Genomic DNA, 23,416 nt, shown 5'->3' with positions numbered 1-23,416 from the left:
AATTTTAACCAGTTCACTGTCCAATCACTATCCTAGAAGGTGTCCATTTAAAAAAATCGCCAGCATTTTATTAATATCAAGTCTATAATATTGTGATGCCTCTATAATATTGTGATGTCTCCATATTGAAGCAATATTTTAGGATTAACAAATGTAAATTATTATCTCAAAAAAAATTGATGCCCCTTGATACTATCCTTTCACTGAATGCAGAATTCAATTATTTTGAAACCCTTTTTTCCATAATCCCTTGGATTCTTTTCTTACCAACTTTTGCCATGTTTTTGTATTTTGTAATTTGAATTGAAACGGTATTTAAAAGCACTCCAACATCTGAATGAAACCTATTCTAAATATTCAATCATTGTGAATGAGATTGTTGCCAATCTAAAGGGTTGATCTCTTACTAAACAGAGCTGAATATTTTTTGTATCTTTTCTTGAAATGGTGGGTATACAGATATTGTTTTGGTTTTTTTTGTAATTGATTCAGAATTCTTTCTAGACAAATTTGCACAAAGCTTTTGCAATAGCTTAATAAATTTTAAAAATGAAATGTATTTTAAGAATTTTTATCTTTTATACATTTTTAAATATTTTGTGCAGTTACTTTTTTAAAGATATGACATCTTACATTTCAATTTTTCAAGAAATATTTTTAAATGATATTTTCTAGATTTTCTGAAATCGTGTATGTTCTTGAATTCTCTTTTTTTCCCTCCATTTTCTTCATTTTTAATCCTAGGTCCCCTTGCAAAGAAACAGGCTGATGATTTAGGTGATAATGATGGCGCAGAAGATGAAGGTATTTTTTTTGTCGCCAAACCAATATGCATGACGATGATTGTCTAATTTTTTTTACTCTCTTCCAAAATATATTTTTTATACCATTTTAAGTGCAGATTTTTAGCACTTAATATTCAGCCTTTTTGACTTAATTATTATCGACATTTTATCACTTGAATGCTTAAACATGATTTTTCCAAAATATTCGATGAAACCGGTTCAGTGATGCCACCAAACATTATTGAAATAATGCATTTTAAGGTCAAAATTTTGTTGACTTATATGTGGGAGTTTAAAGCGTGATATCAATTTTTTTAAAAGTAAAAGAATTCTTATTCTACTATTTACATTAATGCATGCCATATAATTATTTGCTTTCCCCAGATACTAAAACAAAGCTGGTTGTATTTATTTTTTCTGACACAGCAATATAAACATATTTGTTGACTGGAATATATATAAAACATTGCTCATAAAATCCTAATAGATTCAAATTTAACTGCTTCTCAAGCAAAAATCTCCACATATAACAGGTAGTTGGTGAGGGCATGGATTTGGACAGGGACAAATTTCTAATCAACACTATGAAGCCGTATAACACCTGTTACATCATTTTTTTTGCTACAGCTCCTATCTACATAAATTTAAGTTTTGTTGTAACTCTGACTCATAATAGTGCTGTATCACAGCCTTACAGAGCAAATTTGAATTGTCAGATTCAACAGGTATAAATCACATAGGTTTTATAGATACATCTGATGATATTTTTTATGATGCTGGTGGGTTGATCACCACCAAGTCAATGTCAGTGCTTGTGCTTAAATGGCTAGTCACTTGATCAGTCATGAAGTTATCACACCTGTTTAAATATAATCTGGCTTTCAAAAGCAAAGAATAATATTGGCAAGTCTTAAACATGAACCAGGTTAAACACGAACCAATATAGGATAAAGGATTATGGGTCTGTCCTTGCTTATTTGTGCCACTTCTCGAACTTTCACTTATCTTTGACTTCCTTGCCAACGATATCCGCCTATAATTTTTTACTATACAGCTTCTCAAGTTCTTGCTACTTCCCGATTCACGCCTAATTGTTGCAGTGCAGTCACTACACTGCCTCCAAGGCTTTTCTCTTTGCTTATATGTTTATATAATCATCACTGAATTCCGTTTGTGATCTTCCTTCTGTCTTTACTACACACATCCTCTGGTCAAAACTTGGAAGTAAGTTATCAGATACTTGTTTAATATCAAAACACAGTGCATTCCGACCTATGTAATTAGAATCTATTCCAATCAGAAATCTTGGATAAACATGGAAATTCACATTTTGCTAAAGTCCAGATCCAAGGCTTTCAAGGAGAATGATCCTGCAATGTACAAGAAAGGCCAAGTATGAATTCCCCAAGGCTCTTAAGCTTGCCAAGAGTGACTTCCAAAACAAGATGGAGGCTCAATTTGATCAAGTGGATGCCAGGCAACTGTAGAACTGTACCATAAAGGGCTACAAGCCGAAATCGGGGTGATTTCTGGCAAATATACATCTCTACCGGATGAGCTTAATGCTTTTTATGCCCGTTTTGAACAGGCACACAAAGTTCCATCGAGGGCTAACTGTTGGGAAGTGGACAGAAGGGTTGGCATCTGGGAATGGGTTCTGAAACTGTAGGCCAATCAGCTGGCCACAGTCTTCACCAACATCTTCAACCTCTCATCTCAATAGGGTTCTCTCCCCATCTGCTTCAAGAAACTGTCATCATTCAAGTTCCCAAGAATAATAAAGTGATCTTTGTAATGATTACTGCCTACCAACTCTAACATTGACCATAAAGCAGTGCTTTGAAAGATTGTAAAAGGTTCACCTTTGCACTAGTTTTCCAGACATTCTAGACTCCTTGCAATTCAGATACAGGAAAAATGGGTCTTCAGAATACACTATGCTTCTTGCACTACATTCAGCACTGGATCACCTTGACAATAAGAACACCTATGTCATGGTGTTATGCACATGACTGCAATTCAGTCTTCAACACTATGATACTGAATAATCTCATCGCTAAATGTTTGGACGTTAGCCTTGGGCCTCCGTCTGCAACGGGTTTCTGGACTTCTTGAACGGAAGACCTCAGTTGGTTAGAATTGGTCATAATATTTACTCAACCCTGACCCTCAACAAATGTGCCTATTAGTCCCTTGCTGTACTCTCTATACACCCATGACTGTGTAGCTAAGTACAACACCAACTCTTTAAATTCACTAATGATAACATTGTTATCAGCCAGATCTACAACAATGTTGAGACAAAGTACAAGAAAGATATGGAGATGGAGAACCCATTGTTATGGTGTCAGGACAATAACATAGCCCTTAACACCAGTTAGTAGTTAACATAAAGCAGCAAGCAGTGAACACAGAGATGGTTGAGAGCTTCAGGTTCCTTAGCATCCATATCATCAGCAACATAATATGGTCCCTTCACAATGCACTCATGGTATTTATTGTATTTGTCATTACTCTATTATATTAACTGCTATACTCTGAGCTGTACATGAAGAAGGAATATAATTCCACCCTGGTGTATACAACAAAAAAAGCAATCTGAATCTGAACAAATATCTCTGCTCTTCAATATCATGCAAAGTCAAAAATATGTTTTTTGATGCTTCTGCTCGTAGCCATAAGCTTGTTCTTGCCATCGCAGGTGGAATAAAGACATGTTGACAACTTAGAGGTGTTAATCTCTTGCAAATGCTGCACTCACGGAATCATATAGGTGCTTTCTTCCATCTCTGTCTCTTTTCCAAGATAATCATCAAACCACCCTCTATTGCCCTTTTGCCACACTGTAAAATCGGTAGTGGTTGCCTCACTATGGCCGGATTGATTCTCAGTTGCTTTCTCATTTGCCGGCATGGCTCAATCTAATACAAGCTTCAATGTACTCAGAATATTTTGACTTCCATATCCACCAAAACAGAATTTCATGCTGCCATTAACTCCATTTTTCTTTACCTGGTGATAACCCGTTGATCTGCGAGTTCACTTACTAATGCTGTTAATGTTTTCTCTGTCGAATGTGCAATTTATGACCCCATCTTCTATCTAGTATGCACCCTTTGTTTATCCAACTCAAGACTGCCATTCCTCTGTTCTTCAACCTGCAACCTTAAATCTGTTCGCTTTCCACAAATGCTGCTAGTGTTTCTCGTATTTTCAGTTTTTATCTGTTTGGATAATTGTTATAGCATCACAGAAAGGAATAAGCACAGAAGGGAGCCATTCAGCCCATTTCATAGATTTTCGCCTACTTTGATAGCACTTCAACATAGATGATCTATTGCAAATGCAGAGACATTTACAGTATGCCAGTGTAATTTTGTTAGATACAATATGGGGGAGTATCTACATTATATTTAATACCTAACTTCAATCGTAAAACCTTTTCACTAACCAATTAACATGTTACATGATTGATGTTCTTTTTATAAGGAAAGCATAAGTGTATTCCTAGGTATGGATATTAGAAATTATAATCAATATTGGTTCAATAAAGGGCCTGTCCCACTTAGGCGATGTTAAGGCGACTGCCGACGACTAGGCTGTCACTGAACGTTCGCCTGGGTGTCGCGGGCATGATCGTGAGGAATCTTCAAAGAAGGGTAAAAGAAAATTTTAGCGATCTGCTACGACTTTGGCAGTCGCCTAAAAAATCGCCTAAGTGGGACAGGCCCTTAAAACATCTTATTTTGATTTTGTTAGAATAACACTGGTGAAAAATAAAATAAAATTGATTGTTAATCTGGATTATATTTTAACATAAAGTTAGAAAGCCTCTTATGGATATGTGGTGGCCTGTTGTAGAAGGCCTCTTATGGATAAATCATTTGGAATCATCCATACTGGTTTGTGGACAAAATGTCATTTATATGAAATAAAACAGAAAATACTGGAAACACTGTACATTAGGCAGTATCTTTGGAAAAAGTACCATTAATGTTACAGGTTGAAGATCTTAATTTAAATACTTATAGGCAAAATAATGTTAATTAAACCATCAGTAATAGATGAGTAGGTTAGAAATGATTGTTCTGCGATCAACAAACTTAACTCTTTCACACAGTTACCATATATTCTGCGTATCAGTCTGGAGGAAGAGTGCCACAAACCCATTATCAACTGGAGAAACTAGCTCTCTTCAAGACAAACTATGAACAACCACATGCCACAGGTGTTGTAGAGAAGTACTTACCACCCCTTGGATCCCATTCATGCACCTTGTTCTAGTCTTTTATGTCTTTCAACGTCAACTAACAAAGTGCTTTGAATTGCCATGTTATCCTGCATTACATATGTAGAATAAATCAGTTTCTTCTTCAACGTCATGAAGGGGGAAAAATAGGAGACTCCAGACCCAATTAGTTGGTTCTTGATCTCTCTTCAATTTGTGTTGTGTCAAATGACATTTTTCAAATGAATCCACCTCTTCCTGTCACACTTTTGGAAAATCTGTATACTGGGATAAAAGTTCTTACTGTTATTTTAGATGTCAAAATAACATCACGATCTTTCATTAAATGGATAAAGTGACATGGTTAATCATTGCATTCATCTCCTTCTGATTTCTTCAACATATTCCCCCATTTCGATGTGTTTGACTGCCAGGAAGATGAAGGTTTCCATTAACTTCACTGTCATTAGTCACTTTGAATTCTAACATTCTGGATCAAGTAACATTCTCTTTTTGATTTTCAATGACAAATTAACTCTCACATTTTCTTCACTTTTTGAAGAAATGCCATTGTATCCAATAGCAATAAATAGACATCAATATCACAGTAACATAGTGTTGTTCAAACTCACTCAACAAGCTCTCTGTGGCCAAATCCAGTCAAATTTCAAATAGTGTACATTCTTATGTCAAAGTTTTTTAAAGAAAGAGTAGCTTGATTGCAATGCCTGATTGATAATTATTCGACCCAAATCTGCTGCAATCTCAATTTGTCATTTAAACTTTTAATTATTAAATGATACACAGCTTAATAATTACAACATTAGTAGCTTTCCAGATATTTAAAATGTATCTCATTTTACAGATATTCGTGATAGTGGACCCAAACCTGTTATGGTCTTCATCCATGGCGCATCATACATGGAAGGCACAGGGAATATATTTGATGGAAGTGTTCTGGCGAGTTATGGCAATGTCATTGTCATCACACTCAACTATCGGCTTGGTGTTTTGGGTAAGTGCATCCTTCTTTTGTATTGCATTTGTTGAAAGCTTTGATTGAAAAGCAGGTTTTCTTTGCGAGGTATGGATAGTTTCTGTGATTAAACAATTTCTCAAATGTCCTACTAAATTGATGAAATATGGGACTGGATAAAATGCATGGAATTTTAACAAGATCAACAGCAATATTATAGTATTGAAGTTAAGAATAATTTACAAAAATAAGAGATAATCAAATGTAATTAGTCGAACAATGCATTCAAGCACTTTCCCCTTTCCTCTGAAATCTAAGTTTCTAAGGTGGGTTGATGTTGTCTTACTAACGATTGTAACTGTTCCTCTCAAGTGAAATAGTTGGTTCTTGAAATGTAAATGTTGAAAGAATTTGGCTTAGAAGTTGACACAATTCTTGCTGACTTATCATTGAAGTTCTGAATGGCAATAAATAGGCAACTTGGTATTTCCAAGGGACTATAGTCCATTCCAAAATGTTCAGGCATGTTGTCATAGTGATGTATGTAGAACTTGCATTATATGTGCCCTTATTTAACCTTCGAGACCAAAATGTTTATTGGTAGCATAAGTACAACTTTAAAATATACTTCAATATTTAATCCATGGGCCTGCAGTTATAAAAATGGTTATATGTGATCCATTTCTGTACTTGAGTAACAAGCATTTATTATTTGTTTAAACCTGGTATTAATTTGAATATAAATTATATGAATTATATCTGCATGTTCTCTCACTTAAAGAGGAATCCTGATTGTAAATAATTTTTCAACTCTTGTACATTGACCTTTGAAATCAACCGCCTGTATATTATGTAACATAATGTTAATTGTGCAGGGTTTAGTTAAGTGCTTCATTTTGTAATGTAGATTATATTTGCTGCACTGATATTTAACAATTGGAATGTGATTGCAATATTTTGGAATTTAAAAAAAGTGACATTAAATGATTGAATTAGCTAAAGGAAGGTGAGGTGAGGTTCTGCATGAATATTTGGTTTTAATCTCCGGAAAGTGAACAGTTATAAATATTTGACTTTGTTATCTCCATGTTAAAGAAACAACGGCCATAATTTTAGTTTTAAAGAGCGATATCTATGGTAGCAGTTTCAACGTGAAGAATTTTTTAGAATCGTTTTGGTTTTCATCTGTATTTGCCTTTTTGAAAAATAATTTATCTACTATTTTACATTTTATTATCCCTGAAACAAAGCAGATTATTATAATAGAATATGAAAAATCAAGTCGTAACTGATTCTGAGAAAGATTCTGAGAAAGATTGATGGTATTTTTCCATCCTAATACTGTTATCTAGATTTATCACACCAGTTGTCTATAGGAAATTAAATTTCCAATATGTTGAATAGAATCTCAATTTACCAATTTGCTTTTGTTATTATCGTCCCCGAGTTCTAAACTATTCCATATTCAGTTGGGACTGTTGTTCCAGAACAATAATAATAATAATAATAATATTCATTTATTGTCATTGCAACGAGTACAACGAAATTAAAAAAATAGCCAATCCTGACGGTGCGTACAAACATATATGCAATAAATGCAAAACCAAATAAATACATAAATACAATTAAATACAATTATATTATGTACAAGATTTTTTAACGGTGTTGCCTAGTGCAAAGGTAGTGTTCAGTTCTCGTATGGCCCTGGGGTAAAAACTGTTCTTAAGTCTGTTTGTTCGGGATTTGATCGACCTGAAACGTCGACCAGAGGGCAGATGAACAAACAGACGGTGGCCGGGGTGGGATGGATCTTTTATTATTTTGCCTGCTCTACTGAGGCAGCGTAGGCTGAACAGGTGCTCCAGGGAGGGCAGTGAGCAGCCGATGATCTTCTGGGCCGTCGTGATGACCCTCTGAAGGGCCTTCCTGTCCTTTTCTGAGCAGCTGGCATACCATGTGGTTATACAGTATGCCAGCACACTCTCGATGGAGCAGCGATAGAAGGACAACATGAGCTTCTCCTGCAGGTTGGTTTTCCTGAGGATCCTCAGGAAGTGGAGTCTCTGCTGTGCCTTCTTTACTGTGGTGATGGTGTTGGTAGACCAGGTAAGATCCTCTGCGATGTGCGTACCCAGGAACCTGAAAGCTGGTACCCTTTCCACACAGACCCCATTGATGTAGAGTGGGTCGTAATCTCCACTGGTTTTTCTAAAGTCAATTATAAGTTCCTTTGTTTTGGAGGAGTTCAGGACCAGATTGTTCAGTGAACACCATGCTGCCAGCCTTTGGATTTCATCCCTATAGGCTGTCTCATCTCCTTCTGAGATGAGTCCAACCACAGTCGTGTCATCCGCGAACTTGATGATGGTGTTGGTGGGATGGGTGGGGGCGCAGTCGTGAGTGTAGAGGGAGTAAAGGATGGGGCTCAACACACAGCCCTGTGGTGAGCCGGTGCTCAGTGTAATGGTGGAGGAGAGGTGAGGGCCTATTTTGACGGTCTGGGGGCGGTTGGTCAGGAAGTCCTTGATCCATTGGCAGATGGTTTGGGAAAATCCAAGGTCGGAAAGTTTGGTGACCAGTCTGCTCGGGATGACCGTGTTAAAGGCAGAGCTGAAGTCGAGGAAGAGCATCCTCACATAGCTCCCCTGGTGTTCAAGGTGGGTCAGTGCAGTGTGAAGAGCAGTGTCGATGGCATCCCCTGTAGACCTATTTGCTCTGTAGGCAAACTGGTGTGGGTCGAAGGTGGGTGGGAGGCTGGCTTTGATGTGCTGCAGGACCAGTCTCTCGAAGCACTTTGTGATGACCGGTGTGAGTGCTACCGGACGGTAGTCGTTAAGACCGCTGATGACAGACTTTTTCGGCAGTGGGATGATTATGGCGGACTTCAGGCAGGGAGGGATGGTGGATTTTAAAAGGGACAGGTTGAAGATTTTTGTGAAGACCTCAGATAATTGGTCTGCACATTCCCTCAGCACTCTGCCCGTCACACCATCGGGGCCTGCAGCTTTCCTGGGATTCACTGCTCTGAGCACGCGCTTAACATCATACTCCTGCACAGTGAAGGTGTTGCTGTCAGGTGCTGGAGAGGGTGTAATATCTGCCACTGTAGCTTTCACCTCGAAACGAGCAAAGAAACAGTTAAGTTCCTCAGCCAGCGAGGCGTCGCCGTCGGCAGTCGTGCGGTTGCTGGTCTTGTAGTTGGTGATGTGCTGGATGCCTTGCCATACCCGCCGTGGGTCATTGTTGGAAAAGTGGTCCTCAATCTTCCTCTTGTAGGACGCTTTGGCATCCTTGATGCCTCTCTTCAGGTTGGTTCTAGCAGCACTGTATAGAGCTCTATCACTAGACCTGAAGGCGGTGTTACGGTCCTTGAGGAGAGACCTGACATCCTTTGTCATCCAGGGTTTTTGATTGGGATACAACCGGATGCGTTTGTCGACGGTGACATTGTCAACACAGTTTTGGATGTAGCAAAGTACAGTTGATGTGTACTCCTCCAAGTCCTGATCCTCAAAAATATCCCAGTTGGTCCTTTCGAAGCAATCCTGCAGCTGCGAGGAAGCTCCTTCAGGCCATGTCTTAACAGTCTTTATGGTGACTGGAGCTTTCCTCCTGAGTGGGGTGTATGCTGGAGTTAGGAATATGGACAGGTGATCTGACTGCCCCAGGTGTGGTAGTGGTGCTGACCTGAAACCCTTCTTAATATTTGAGTAAACCTTGTCTAGTGTGTTTTTCCCCCTGGTAGCACATCTTATGTGTTGTTCAAGTTTCGGGAGAACTGACTTTAGGTCTGCATGGTTGAAGTCCCCGGCTATGATGTGGGCTGCTTCTGGATATGTGCTCTGTTGTGAGTTTATTGCACCGAGCAGGTAGCCTAAAGCTGTGCTAGCGTTAGCATTCGGTGGGATGTAGACTGCTGTTACTATAACCCCTGTAAATTCGCGAGGAAGGTAAAAAGGCAAATATAGTTCCCTGTTTGTTTGTTTTTATTTAATCTCTATTACCGCACTCCTCTCTTTAATCCAATTGTTAGCTTAGTCAATAACTAAGCAAATTACCCTTTTTCTACAAGTCCAAATCAATCACTAAGGCTGGGATTTAAATTTAAGGACCTCAGGCTGGTATTTTCACTTCCAGTCTTACAGCTTGATGTGATTTGATTTAAATGAACAGTTATGTAATTATAAGTAGGAGGTACAGAACTTCCAGATGTCTGAGACCGAAAATATTTTCTCCACCCATTACTGCTTCTTCAAAGATAATAATAATTATTATAGTGATTATATTTTCATTGTGCTTAAATAATACATTTCTCAAGTATTTTTTTAATAGTTAGTTATTATTTAGAAACAGTTTTGGCTCCAATTTAGCATCCTCTGAGTTAAAGTGATGCTTGCGTAAGCATTTTTCAGATGGAACTGTTTCAGAGTCTGAATGTGCCTGAGATCTCAGGCAGCATGCTATTGTCTTTGATTATCAGTCTTTGGCCATGCTCGTTTCTTTTGACCCTATTTCAGAACCCATGGAAAGAATTATTCGCATTTCTGTGTGGGCATTTTATATATGAGTATAGGGCCACCTGAAATACTGATTACAACATCAGAAAAAAACAAAATTACAGTATTCTGATTACAAAAAAGGAGATGCAATAAAACTTAAAGAAACTTAGGTGCATGGATTAAATTGATATCTGTGGAAACTATTGATTGCTGGCGATCTCTTAAGAACTTCAGTAGAACAGGTTGCTGTTTTTAGCAAAAAATCCACATGTCTGCATTTTATAGGGAACTTTTAAAAGGCCATTATCCTCTGAAAGGCTGCCACTTTATCAAATACATTTGTTTGATGTGTAGTGGGAAGAAGTTTAGTGAAGTGGCATTGCAAGACCTCCTCTTATTGAGAGTTACTGGTTTAAAGAGTTATGTTTTCTAGTGATACCAAGTAACTGCACTAAAGGTAAAGCATAAAACATTTCTACACCTATATTTCTCTATTATATGTTATAAAAAGTGCTTTCAATATAATGCTTTTTAATGGTTGATTTGAACATTGTGCATTGGTGAGATTCCAGCTGACTACATCAATGATACCATCTATCATCTTATGAAAATTCAGTTTTATACAGACCAATTGTTTCAAATATTCTAACCAGCAACAGCATAGAAAACATGAGCCTATTAGAACAACAAAATGTTCAAATTAATAATACAATAAGTAGTGGAAAAACAATTAATCTGTTCATATTGCAATATTTAGCTCATTTACATGAGTGCGGGGAGGGAAGCTGAATACAGAGGTGTAGTCAATGACTTTGTTGAGTGGTGTGGGCTGAATCACCTGCAGCTCAACACTGACAAGACTAGGGAGTTGGTGGTGGACTTTAGGAGGAGAGGAACTCTCCTGTCCCCTGTCTCCATCAATGGTGTGGATGTGTAGTTTACCAGGGAGTACAAATACCTTGAAGTGTGCCTGGACAGTAAACTGGACTGGTCCAGGAACGCTGAGGCCCTGTACAAGAAGCAACAGAGCCGGCTATACTTTTTGAGAAGGCTCCGCTCCTTCAAGGTCTGCAGTAAGATGCTGCAGATGTTCTACCAATCAGTAGTAGCCAGTGCCATCTTTTTCACTGTCGTGTGCTGGGGCAGCAGGGTGAAGGCTGTGGATGCCAATAGGATCAACAAACTCATCAGGAAGGCTGGCTCCATCCTGGGGGTGGAGTTGGATTCATAGGAGGTGGTGTTGGAGGGGAGGATGCTCCTCAAACTGCGGAGCATCTTGGACAATACAACTCACCCCTTCCATGACACACTGGTCAACCTGAGGAGTACCTTCAGCAACAGACAGGTTCCACCAAAATGCAGGTCAGAACACCACTGGATATCCTTCTTCCCGGTGGCTATCAAACTTCTGTCGTGAGGTAGAGACTGACTCCCCCACCCCCCTCCCCAATCTTTGCACATTCCCCAAGCCTTTCCACTCGTCACTTTAATTTCATGTTTCATGTATTTGTGTTTTGTGACAGATCAATTTCCCTCCTGGGATAAATCAAGTTCTATCGTATCGTATCGTCACATGCCTTTAATTGCAGAGGAATATCTGGGCATCTTACTGCAAATTCTTTTGCAAACAATAACTGGTCTTCTATTTAAGACTATGTCTTGACTTCTTGATTTGAATCTGCAATGGAACTGATTTAAATACTTAAGAGTTTTTATTTTTGAGTTTTGATTACTTTTCAATATATTAGAGGATTTTCTGCTGTTAGGGACGGAATAAAACTATGGGAATATTATAACCCAATTTGCCTGATCCACTGAATTCCTCCAGCACTTTGTATCATTTTTTGCAATCTAATTTGTCTGCTGTGTGTGTCAAATTTTGGAATCCCATTTTATTTTTATTTAGCTTCACACTGATAGCTAATCTTTCTAACTGAAATGCTGCTTTTGGCCTCTAGAGCTCAGAGAAAAGACAATGTAATTGATATTCAGAGAAATTCTGTTTCTGCAATTTCGTCCTGAGTTGTTAATAACTCAGTTTTATCAGTTATGGGAAAAAAATCAAATTACCACCCAACGTCCACTAGGGCAACAGTTTAGATAACAAAGATAATCTAGATAACCCAGTCTAGTTGCCTCATGAAATGCTCTCCATAACAGCTGGGGACATACTAAAATCATTTGTTAAGTCAAGCAACAGTACATTGATTCAGGTCAAACAGATGCAAGGAAATCCCCTGTTGATAACAAACCCCTCTTTCAATGATGATAATTTTTTAAAGAAGCACTTTTGAAGTTTTATTGAACATCTCCAACAGTGTCATGCTGACTCTACTACCAATTGATCTGAGTCCCAGGGAACATGATTGAAAGGATGAGCTAATGGCATCATTCAGGGCTAAACAGTGCACTTGATTGACATCCTATCTGCCATCATAAAGTTACAATCTCTTCCACCTTTTGGACTTTGCTGCAGTGTGCATCACCTCAGCCACATTGCAGTAACTCAATTTCTCAACAACAGTCAATAACGTCTTGCACAGAGGGCAACAGGTGCCCTCGGTGCAAGAAGGGGAGATTTATTTAAATCCTGGCCCACTGAGTTCCTCCAGCAGTTTATAGGTTCCCCATAAACACACATTAATCTTGACTTGGAAACATTTGGCCATGTATTCATCACTGTTGGAAACAATGTCCTGAAATTCTTTATTTAACAATGCTTTTGTGAATATCCTCATCATATATATTGCAGCAATTCAAGAATACAGTCCACCAGCTCATTCTCAAGAGTGTTAGAGATTATCCATAAATGCAGACATTAATTGAAAGATAAAAGATGAAAATTCTATGCCATTGAGAAAGGAAATGCGAACAGAAGTGAAATACCCTAATTGAAAACTGAAAACGTGCACATTTATTCAGACAATGGCTGTGGAGAGACAAATTGAGTTAACATTCAGATTTCCTCCTCACCTGGATCTGTCTACAGGCATGTGAATTTTCCACGTTTCCGTGAATTTCCGCGTTTTTAAAATCCATTTTCCGCGCTTTTTGCATGATTTCTGCGTTTTTCACTTTGCCAAAATTGCGTTTACCAGTGAAGAAATCGGATCGAAAAAAAAAAGAAATGAAACGTTGTATAGATTTGTAATGAACACCAGAGTTCCGCAATAGGTCGCTAGGGGTTCCGCGAGAAATCCCCCACGCCCTGGAAGTCTCCCCGAAAATGTGGCTGGACAAGGCAGTCAATCTCGACCTCATCGGGACTTCCATGGCCGATCAGTGGGTTGAATTTGCAACCTGCGGCCGGGGTTCTGGAACTCCAGCCCAGCTGGAGCCAGCAAATCTATTCCCATAGCCGACTTCCTTGGCTGGCTGGATAAACCAGCAAAGCTCTGGAACCAAGAGTGCCAGAAAATGAGTGATGGAACTGTAATGAGTAAATATTAAATTTAAATGCAAGATTATATAACTAAATTAATTAAGACGGGGTTAAAATATAAAACACAGCAGAAAAGCCAATTACCACCTTTTTGGGCTGATTATCAATTAATGTGCGAATTTACTTCAAAATGTTATTAGTTTATAGTGACATATTCATATTATTTTGTAATGTCTGTTTTTACTTTGAAATGCACTAAAAGAAGCTTGAAACGTAGCTTTGTGTGTAATTTTTTTTTTTTATCCAATTTTTTTAACCCCGCTGTGCTCGGCTCCTTTCCTCTTTTTTTTTACCTCACTCACATGCCTGCGCCTATCACTATCCAGCTCTTTCCACCCATCCCCGTAAATTCTCTTTATACTGACCATCTCCCCTCTTGTTTTCTGTCTTAACTTTGAACATTGACCACTCATTTCCTTCCACAGATGCTGCCTGGCCCACTGAGTTCCTCTAGCTGCTTGTTTTTTGCTTAACATTCAGATCAGCAACCTTTTATTAGTCAGTTAATTTGTCTGTTTTAATCTGCAAGGTAAAATAAACCTAGCCTTGTTTTGCTGGTGTCAGTCTGTTTTAGTCATCTGATTGTTGAAAGCATTCTGTTTATAGAACTCTGCACAGATGATGCTGAGAATTAACATCAGTATTTTTATCCTTTTCACTCCACTTTTCTCTGCATGAATTTATTTCATACAAATTTGTTTTGGCTCATTCGTTCCAAATGCTCCTTCTTTTATTGATTCTTTACTAGTTTCAAGTGTTTGATTTTAATGGGGAAAATGTTACCTAAACCTCAGTGTAATAATAATCACATGCGAGGATTGCTATTACATTTGGGCAATCCATTTTGCAGATTCTGATCAGGTGTCGAAAAATCTATTCCCTAATTTTTCCCCTGCTCCATTTCAATCTTCTTAAAATCTCTTCCCAACATTTTTTTAATAATCCCATTCATCTGTGTAACATCATGAATCTTTAAATAAATGAATGAATAAGTTTATTGGCCAAGTATGCTTGGTGCTACGCTCACAAATGACAACACAAACATACAGTTAAGAATTAAGAATAAAGCGTAACCACATCAAAACAATAAGGATACAACATTACGGTCTAAACATGTGGGTGAAAATAAACCAGAGCAAAAAAGAGACTACAGACTTTGGTTATTGAGTAGAACTATCACTCATAGAAACAAGCTGTTTTTATGTCTGGCTGTGGCTGCTTTGACAGTCCGGAGTCGACTTCCAGAGGGAAATGCTTTAAAGAGTTTGTAGCCAGGGTGAGAGGGGTCAGAAATTATCTTGCCCGCTCGCTTCCTGGCCCTTGCAGTGTACAGTTCATCAATGGGGGGAAGGTTGCAGCCAACAACCTTCTCAGCTGTGCGAACGATCCGTTGCAGCCTCCGGATGTCATGCTTGGTGGCTGAGCCAAACCAGACCATGATGGAGAAGGTGAGGACGGACTCACTGATAGCAGTATAGAATTAGACCATCATTGCCTGTGGCAGATTGTGTTTCTTCAGTTGCCGCAGGAAGTACATCCTCTGTTGGGCCTTTGTGACTGTGGAGTCGATGGTGGCCCCCCATTTAAGGTCCCTGGAGATGATGGTTCCAAGGAACTTAAAAGACTCCACAGATGTGGCTATGGTGTCGTTGATGGTGAGTGGGGGGAGGGGAGGGGGATCTCTTCGAAAGTCTACAATTATTTCCACTGTCTTGAGAGCATTGAGCTCCAGGTTGTTGCGATGGCACCAGGATGCCAACTGTGTCACCTCAAATCAAGTCAAATTTATTTGTCACATACACATACACGATGTGCAGTGAAATGAAAGTGGCAATGCCTGCGGGTTGTGCACAAAAAGAATTACAGTTACAGCATATAAATAAAGTTAATAAGTTACTATTAGTGTCGACAAAAATTTAGTCTCTGGGGTTATAAAAGTTGACAGTCCTGATGGCCTGTGGGAAGAAGCTCTGTCTCATCCTCTCCGTTTTCACAGCGTGACAGCGGAGGCGTTTGCCTGATCGTAGCATCTGGAACAGTCCGTTACTGGGCCCTCTGTAGGCAGATTCCTCCCCATCATGGATCAGTCCAATCAGAGTAGTGTCATCCGCAAACTTGAGGAGCTTGACGGAGGAGTCTGTGGAGGTGCAGTCGTTGGTGTAGAGAGAGTAAAGGAGAGGGGAGAGTACACAGCCTTGCGGAGCTCCTATGCTGAGGGTCTGGGTGTCTGAGATCTGCTTTCTCAGCCTCACATGCTGCTTCCTGTCCGTCTCACTGCAACATAGGCTCACTTCCAAGGGTGAATGATAACTGCACTGCCAAAGGGCTGTATTTTCTTTTGTTGTTGCCATGATCTCTGCTTGTGTACGGAACATATAATCTGTGCTCTAATGGTTTGCTTTCTTATTTATTTTACAAGGTATGTAGGTTAATTGGCTGGGTAAATGTAAAAATTGTCCCTAGTGGGTGTAGGATAGTGTTAATGTACGGGGATCGCTGGGCGGCACGGACTTGGAGGGCCGAAAAAGGCCTGTTTCCGGCTGTATATATATGATATGATATGATATGATATGATGATATGATATCTGCCATTTATGTTGCAGTGCAGCTTATACGCCTCACATCATTTCGCTTTTTTTACAGTGACTGTTAAGAGGACTGCTACTTTATTTTGTTTTTACTACAAAATATTTCATTGGAAATGCGAGCTGAAGATTATTGTTAAATTCTTTTTTAGACCACAAATGTCCTACAAATAGTTTTCTGTGGGAAATCCCAAAATTATAGTGCATATTCTGAGATTGAAATGACTGGTTTTGCCAAACCGCATTAAAATTGGCACACTTCTCACTTAACAAAGATTTAATTGCTGATATAAATTCCACGCTGACATACCCCGATAGTCATAATTATTTCCCACTAAGTGCATTGTACTATTAGCAATTATTCCTGGCCTTAAAAACAATAAGTAAATGAATAACCTCAAGAATAAATTATTAGCCAAGCAAAGCACAAAAGACTCACGCAGGGATCCTGTAGTGGTTGCCAATTACTGAGCACCATAATTTAAGACTAACTAGCATACTAAAGTGCAAAAATAGCAACTGGAAAATATATGAAAAACAAACAAAATTGACATACAATAGGCTATTTTTTTTATTTTGCATCAGTATTACAGTATACAAAGTGCAGAAAATAATGATGTTAAAGATTGATAATAGTTTCAAACTCAGGGGTGTGGTAGAAATCCCGGCAGATGCCTTAATTATTCTAAAGTTCTCCTAAATCAGGAACTATTTAAGAAAAGTGTGAGGAAAATACCCAAAGTGTTTCAGACAATTGGCTGGAAATTGATCGTTATTGATGCTCGTCTGAAAATGCCTTGTCTAATCTGATACTATAAGGTAAGCAGATTTGAGTTTGGATGGGAGGTCTTCTGGAAAATAACACAGAAGGGTTGCTGCCACGAGGTCAATATGTTGGAGAATCACATAATGGAAAGGGCATCATAGCCAATGGTCTCTGGACTCATGGGACTGACTTCGATATTGATAATGAAGGACATTATCCTGAAAGAATTTCAGCTGATGAGAGAGAGCCAGCTTGGACCTTTAAAATCCATGTCATGTTTGATGGATGCGATTCAATTTTATTGTAAGGTTGGGTTGTGGACAAGTAACATTACTGTATTATTTATATCAAGAAGCACATTAGAAAAATTGAATGCTAGTTGGGTCCTAGCTCTTGGATTTCTTATCCTCTCTTATCCTTCTGAATGAATAAATGAATGAAGATGAAAATGAATGAAAGAATAAGTTTATTGGCCAAGTAAGTACACATACAAGGAATGTGCCTTGGTGCTCCGCTCGCAAGTAACAACACGAACATACAGTAAACAATTAAGAATAAAGCATAAAACATTAAAACATTAAGAATACAACATTACGGTTTAAACATGTGAGTGAAATAAACCAGAGCAAAAAGAGACTACAGACTTTTGGTTATTGAGTAGAGCTACAACTCTTGGAAAAAAGCTGTTCTTATCCTCATTTCAAAGTGGTTATGTACATCAAGGCTGTATCTCATCATATTTGTTCCCTTTTGTTCTGTTCTTTCTTCTACTCTTTCCCATGATCACTTTAATTTACTTTCTAATCCTATGCCTGATGTTGCTATTATTATTCTGCAGGACATAAAGATATGAACTAAATTTGAATGACCATTAACCCTTTGGGGGTTAGGTTTCCAGAGGTGGTTATGGAAACTGCAGTTAGGTGCTGTGTTACCTCAGAATGAATTTTATACTTGGGGAAGCTGTACTTAACTGGGGCACAATACTGAACTTCAATTTCCTCAACTTGATCAGAATGCCTCTGTGGCAGCTGGAGAGTCAAGAATTAATGGGCATATTCTCAGGATGATTTGTTAGTGATTTATGACCAAAATGAGGAGAGATTTTACCCAAATCTTTGGAATTCTTTTCCCCAGGGAGCTTTGGATGCACAATTGTTGTGCATGTTAGGCTGAGACCACCAATTTGTTAGAAACTGAGTAATTCAAGGAAATTGGGTTTAAATAGGAACATGGAGTTGAGGTAGCTTCACAGACAATTTACAAATGTCCATGGCAAACCATCACCTATCCCTGTGACCACAGTGCTACCTCACTGTAAGAACTGGCAGTTTGTCATCTGTGGTCACTGAGTTACTATCACAGTTGTGGGGCTCTGGGAAGAAAAGGCAGGAATACAGGACTACTTATATGTTGGGTTTAATTTTTTGAACTCTTTAATTGTTAAAAAATATATATTTTAACATTTATTAAAATGTTCGTTTAGTTCTAAAATGCTAATTTTTATTGTTTATTTAATTTGTTCATTTAATTCTTAACCATTGTTGAATACTTCCGAATATCAAAAGACAAAGAAATGCTAAAAAACAAAGGCTTGGGGTGGAGCTTGCCATCTGCCAAAGGCTTCGTGTGGCGATTTAGAAAATAGGTGCAGGAGGAGGCCATTTGGCCGTTCTAGCCAGCACTGCGGCCCTTCGAGCCAGCACCACTGGCCTACTTTGATCTGTCCATAAGGACTATTTGTGATATTTGAAACCCTGTTACGCTTTGCAAGCAAGTATTGCAAGGAAGATCAGCCTTCAGTATCAAAACCAGAGAATTTTAAGGAAATTAAAAATGTGGTAACAAGAACAGTGTTGGGGGCAGGGAGGGAATGAGCTCCACACAGGTAAATTTAGCCCTACTTTTTTACACCAAATAAAATGTATAAAAAGTATCATAAAATGAACATGATTTTTGATTATTATCAGCATTGAAGTACTTTAGTAAATGCTGATAGATTTTTGCTGTTTCAATATTAGGTGCCCAGCAGTTCAGTTTCTTCAGTTCTTTGTATGTTCCATTAGCATTTGATAGTTAACTGCTTAATAAAATTGTGAGCACAGTACTGTAATAATGAATATTTGTAGCTATATCTTCCTCATTTCAGGATAAATGAGCTACAAATGCTTGGAGATGGGAGACCTGGCCTCGAGCCAAATTATGTTGAAATTACAATATAACATGTCAAACATAAATTATTTCTAAGATCCTGGATCTCCCTGGAAAAATAGCCATTGCTTTTTTGAAAATTATAATGTATTTAAATGTTACTGCTGTTGGACCAGAATAGTGCTGGTTTTACTTTGTGATGTTAGATCTAGCGTAATATTTCTTAAGCAAGTGGAATCATCTTTGCAGCTTTACTTTATGTTTCATTTCTGGTCCAAAATCCATTTCTAAATATTAGGTATAAGTCAAGTCAAGTCAAATTTATTTGTCACATACACATACTCGATGTGCAGTGAAATGAAAGTGGCAATGCCTGCGGGTTGTGCACAAAAATAATTACAGTTACAATAAATAAAGTTAATAAGTTACTAAACATAGCACCAAAAGTGTCGACAAAAATTTAGTCTCTGGGGTTATCAAAGTTGACAGTCCTGATGGCCTGTGGGAAGAAGCTCCGTCTCATCCTCTCCGTTTTCACAGCGTGACAGCGGAGGCGTTTGCCTGACCGTAGCATCTGGAACAGTCCGTTACTGGGGTGGCAGGGGTCCCTCATGATCTTGCTTGCTCTGGATCTGCACCTCCTGATGTATAGGTCCTGCAGGGGGACGAGTGTAGTTCCCATGGTGCGTTCTGCCGAACGCACTACTCTCTGCAGGGCCATCCTGTCCTGGGCAGAGCTGTTCCCAAACCAGACTGTAATGTTGCCGGACAGGATGCTCTCTACAGCCCCAGAGTAGAAGCAATGAAGGATCCTCAGCGACACTCTGAATTTCCTCAGTTGTCTAAGGTGGTAAAGGCGCTGCTTAGCCTTACCCACCAGTGCGGCAATGTGCGTTGCCCACGTCAGATCCTCTGCGATGCGGACTCCCAAGTATTTGAAACTGCTCACCCTATCCACAATAGACCCATTTATCTCCAGTGGCGTGTACGTCCTTGGATGTTTAGCCCTTCTGAAGTCCACAATCAGCTCCTTTGTTTTAGTGACATTCAAGAGGAGGCTATTGTCCTGACACCAGAGTGCCAGATCAGCCACCTCCTCCCGGTAGGCCTTCTCATCGTTGTTGGAGATCCGGCCCACCACCACAGTGTCATCAGCAAACTTGATGATGGAGTTTGAGCTGAACCTGGCCCTACAGTCATGTGTGTACAGTTATGCTGTTATTATTTTTAAATAAATAATTTGGGAAATGTTTCCTCTCTTCCCATAATATTGGTATTGTAGACCCAGTAGGTCAATAATTCCCAGTCCCATTGCTACATTTAAAGGATTTACCAAACTAGGGTAAAAGCAGGAAGAGTGAACATGAAAAGTATCTCTCAAGACAATGGAACTTCCATGGACAACAGCAAGATTGAGAGTTAGAATACCCGCATTCATCCTTTAACGAGGTGGAAAGGTAGGGATCAGTGATAGTCAGCATGGCTTTCCTACTGAAAATCAACTCTCAAGAATTTTATCCAGTTTTTTGGAGAGTGGACTAACTAGGGTAGGCATTTTCATCACCATGGAATAATTGGGCAAAAGGTCTTATTTCTGTTCTTGATAACTAAATGACTCTTTGACTCTAATACTTCATGGGAACCCAAGTGCATATTATAAAGAAGACCTCACTACCAATCAGTAGATGTTCTTCTCAATTGATCAAAAGCACAGATTTTCCTCCGAAATTTCCACCACCTCCAATGGGTTCCCACCACTAGCCACATTTTCCCATCTCCACCCCTTCCCGCCTTCCGCAGAGACCGTTCCCTCCGCAACTCCCTGGTTAGCTCATCCCTTCCCACCCAAACCACCCCCTCCCCTGCAACTGCAGCAGAAGATGCAACACCTGTCGCTATACCTCCTCCCTCGACTCTGTCCAGGGACCTCGACAGTCCTTTCAGGTTGGGCAGAGGTTCACTTGCACCTCCTCCAACCTCATCTACTGTATCCGTGGTTGAAGATGTGGACTCTTTTACATCTGCAAAACCAAACGCAGACTGGTCAATCGTTTTGAGGACCACCTTCGCTCAGCCTGCGTGAACCAACCTGATCTCCCGGTTGCTGGGCACTTTAATTCTCCTTCCCATTCCTACGCAGACCGTTCTGTCCTAGGTCTCCTCCATTGTCAGAGTGAGGCTAAACGCAAATTGGAGGAACAGCATCTCATATTTCGCTTGGGCAACTTGCAGCCCAGTAGTATGAATATTAATTTTTCTCACTTCAGGTAGTCCAGGCATTCCCTCTCTCTCTATCCCTCCCCCACCCAAGTCGCATTAGCTTCTAATTTTTACCCTAGAAACGGCTTACAATGGCGTGTTTCCTTTATCATTGTTACTTTTTTTCACATCTTTCGTTCATTATTCTTTATCCAAGTTAGGAACAGGGGACGTACAGCGAGATTTGGGTGTCCAAGTGCATCAGTCACTGAAAGGAAGCATGCAGGTACAGCAGGCAGTGAAGAAAGCCAATGGAATGTTGGCCTTCATAACAAGAGGAGTTGAGTTTAGGAGCAAAGAGGTCCTTCTGCAGTTGTACAGGGCCCTAGTGAAACCGCACCTGGAGTACTGTGTGCAGTTTTGGTCTCCAAATTTGAGGAAGGATATTCTTGCTATTGAGGGCGTGCAGCGTAGGTTTCCTAGGTTAATTCCCGGAATGGCGGGACTATCATATGTTGAAAGACTGGAGCGACTAGGCTTGTATACACTGGAATTTAGAAGGATGAGAGGAGATCTTATCGAAACGTATAAGATTATTAAGGGGTTGGACACGTTAGAGGCAGGAAACATGTTCCCAATGTTGGGGGAGTCCAGAACAAGGGGCCACAGTTTAAGAATAAGGGATAGGCCATTTAGAACTGAGATGAGGAAAAACTTTTTCAGTCAGAGTTGTGAATCTGTGGAATTCTCTGCCACAGAAGGCAGTGGAGGCCAATTCTCTGAATGCATTCAAGAAAGAGCTAGATAGAGCTCTTAAGAATAGCAGAGTCAGGAGGTATGGGGAGAAGACAGGGACGGGGTACTGATTGTGAATGATCAGCCATGATCACATTGAATGGCGGTGCTGGCTCGAAGGGCCGAATGGCCTCCTCCTGCACCTATTGTCTATTGTCTCCACTTCACGTCTATATCTCTCGTGTCCCTTATCTCTAACCAGTCTGAAGAAGTGTCTCGACCCGAAAAGTCACCCATTCCTTCTCAACAGAGATGCTGCCTGACCTGCTGAGTTACTCCAGCTTTTTGTCTCTCGCTCAGATTAAAATTCTGTTTGAAATAAGGCAACATAAATATCCAATGGGATTTATTCTGATTAACTCTCTCACCAGGTGGGATTGGTGTGGGGATAAAATCAAATCTTTGATTATAAAATCCAATGTTACATTATATTTAGACCAGCAGGGCAACATTTTCTTACGCGAGGAGTCAGATTTATAATGCACACGATTTCTGAAAGCCACTCACCCGAACCATGTTTTATTTCAACCAATGAAAAGTAACTATAGGTAATTTTAGTAATGCGTTAGAGTCACAAATGTTACAGATCTTGAAGCTTTGTCACTGGCTCATTGCTGCTCTGCTCACTACACGCTTGTTGCCTCACCCGTAGCACCGATGATTCTTAGCTCAGTGCCCCCATGTTGGACACCAGCACTGTACCACAATATCATAGAACAACAAATCCACACCCACCAGTACTGTACCCCACTCCAGGGAGCATTCTGCACAGTCAGGTCATGTGGAAGTCATGTTCTGGGATATGCCCACGCCGTGCATCTTGTGGGCCCCAAGGATGAAAAGTGCATGCCTGGATCCCTCCCACATTGGAGTATAACATTTCCACAAACACAATGACAAGAAAATAAAATTGAATGTAACGTTCCCACCAAAATAGTAGAGTTCGAACAAATGGCCATGGGATTTGTTGTACTAAAAATATATTGAGAA

The 23,416-nt window shown here is 39.5% G+C and overlaps 1 protein-coding gene across 10 annotated transcripts in view; it reads left to right on the top strand.

Moving 5' to 3' along the window:
- nlgn1 (neuroligin 1) overlaps positions 1–23,416 on the top strand; it is a 410,233-nt gene that overhangs the window by 104,655 nt on the left and 282,162 nt on the right. For 7 of the 10 annotated variants that reach the window (XM_078410944.1, XM_078410943.1, XM_078410950.1 and 4 more), the window contains 2 exons: positions 745–804; positions 5,879–6,028. In XM_078410944.1, the coding sequence (XP_078267070.1) occupies positions 745–804; positions 5,879–6,028 (210 nt within the window). The remainder of the gene's footprint in view (positions 1–744; positions 805–5,878; positions 6,029–23,416) is intronic. The other 3 variants (XM_078410952.1, XM_078410951.1, XM_078410949.1) reach the window with 1 other exon arrangement.

This window comes from Rhinoraja longicauda, chromosome 13 (assembly GCF_053455715.1).
Source record: "Rhinoraja longicauda isolate Sanriku21f chromosome 13, sRhiLon1.1, whole genome shotgun sequence".
In the NCBI taxonomy this organism is placed as follows: domain Eukaryota; kingdom Metazoa; phylum Chordata; class Chondrichthyes; order Rajiformes; family Arhynchobatidae; genus Rhinoraja; species Rhinoraja longicauda.
Note: the sequence above shows the minus strand (reverse complement) of the source record. Positions and strands in the feature narration are given on the sequence as shown.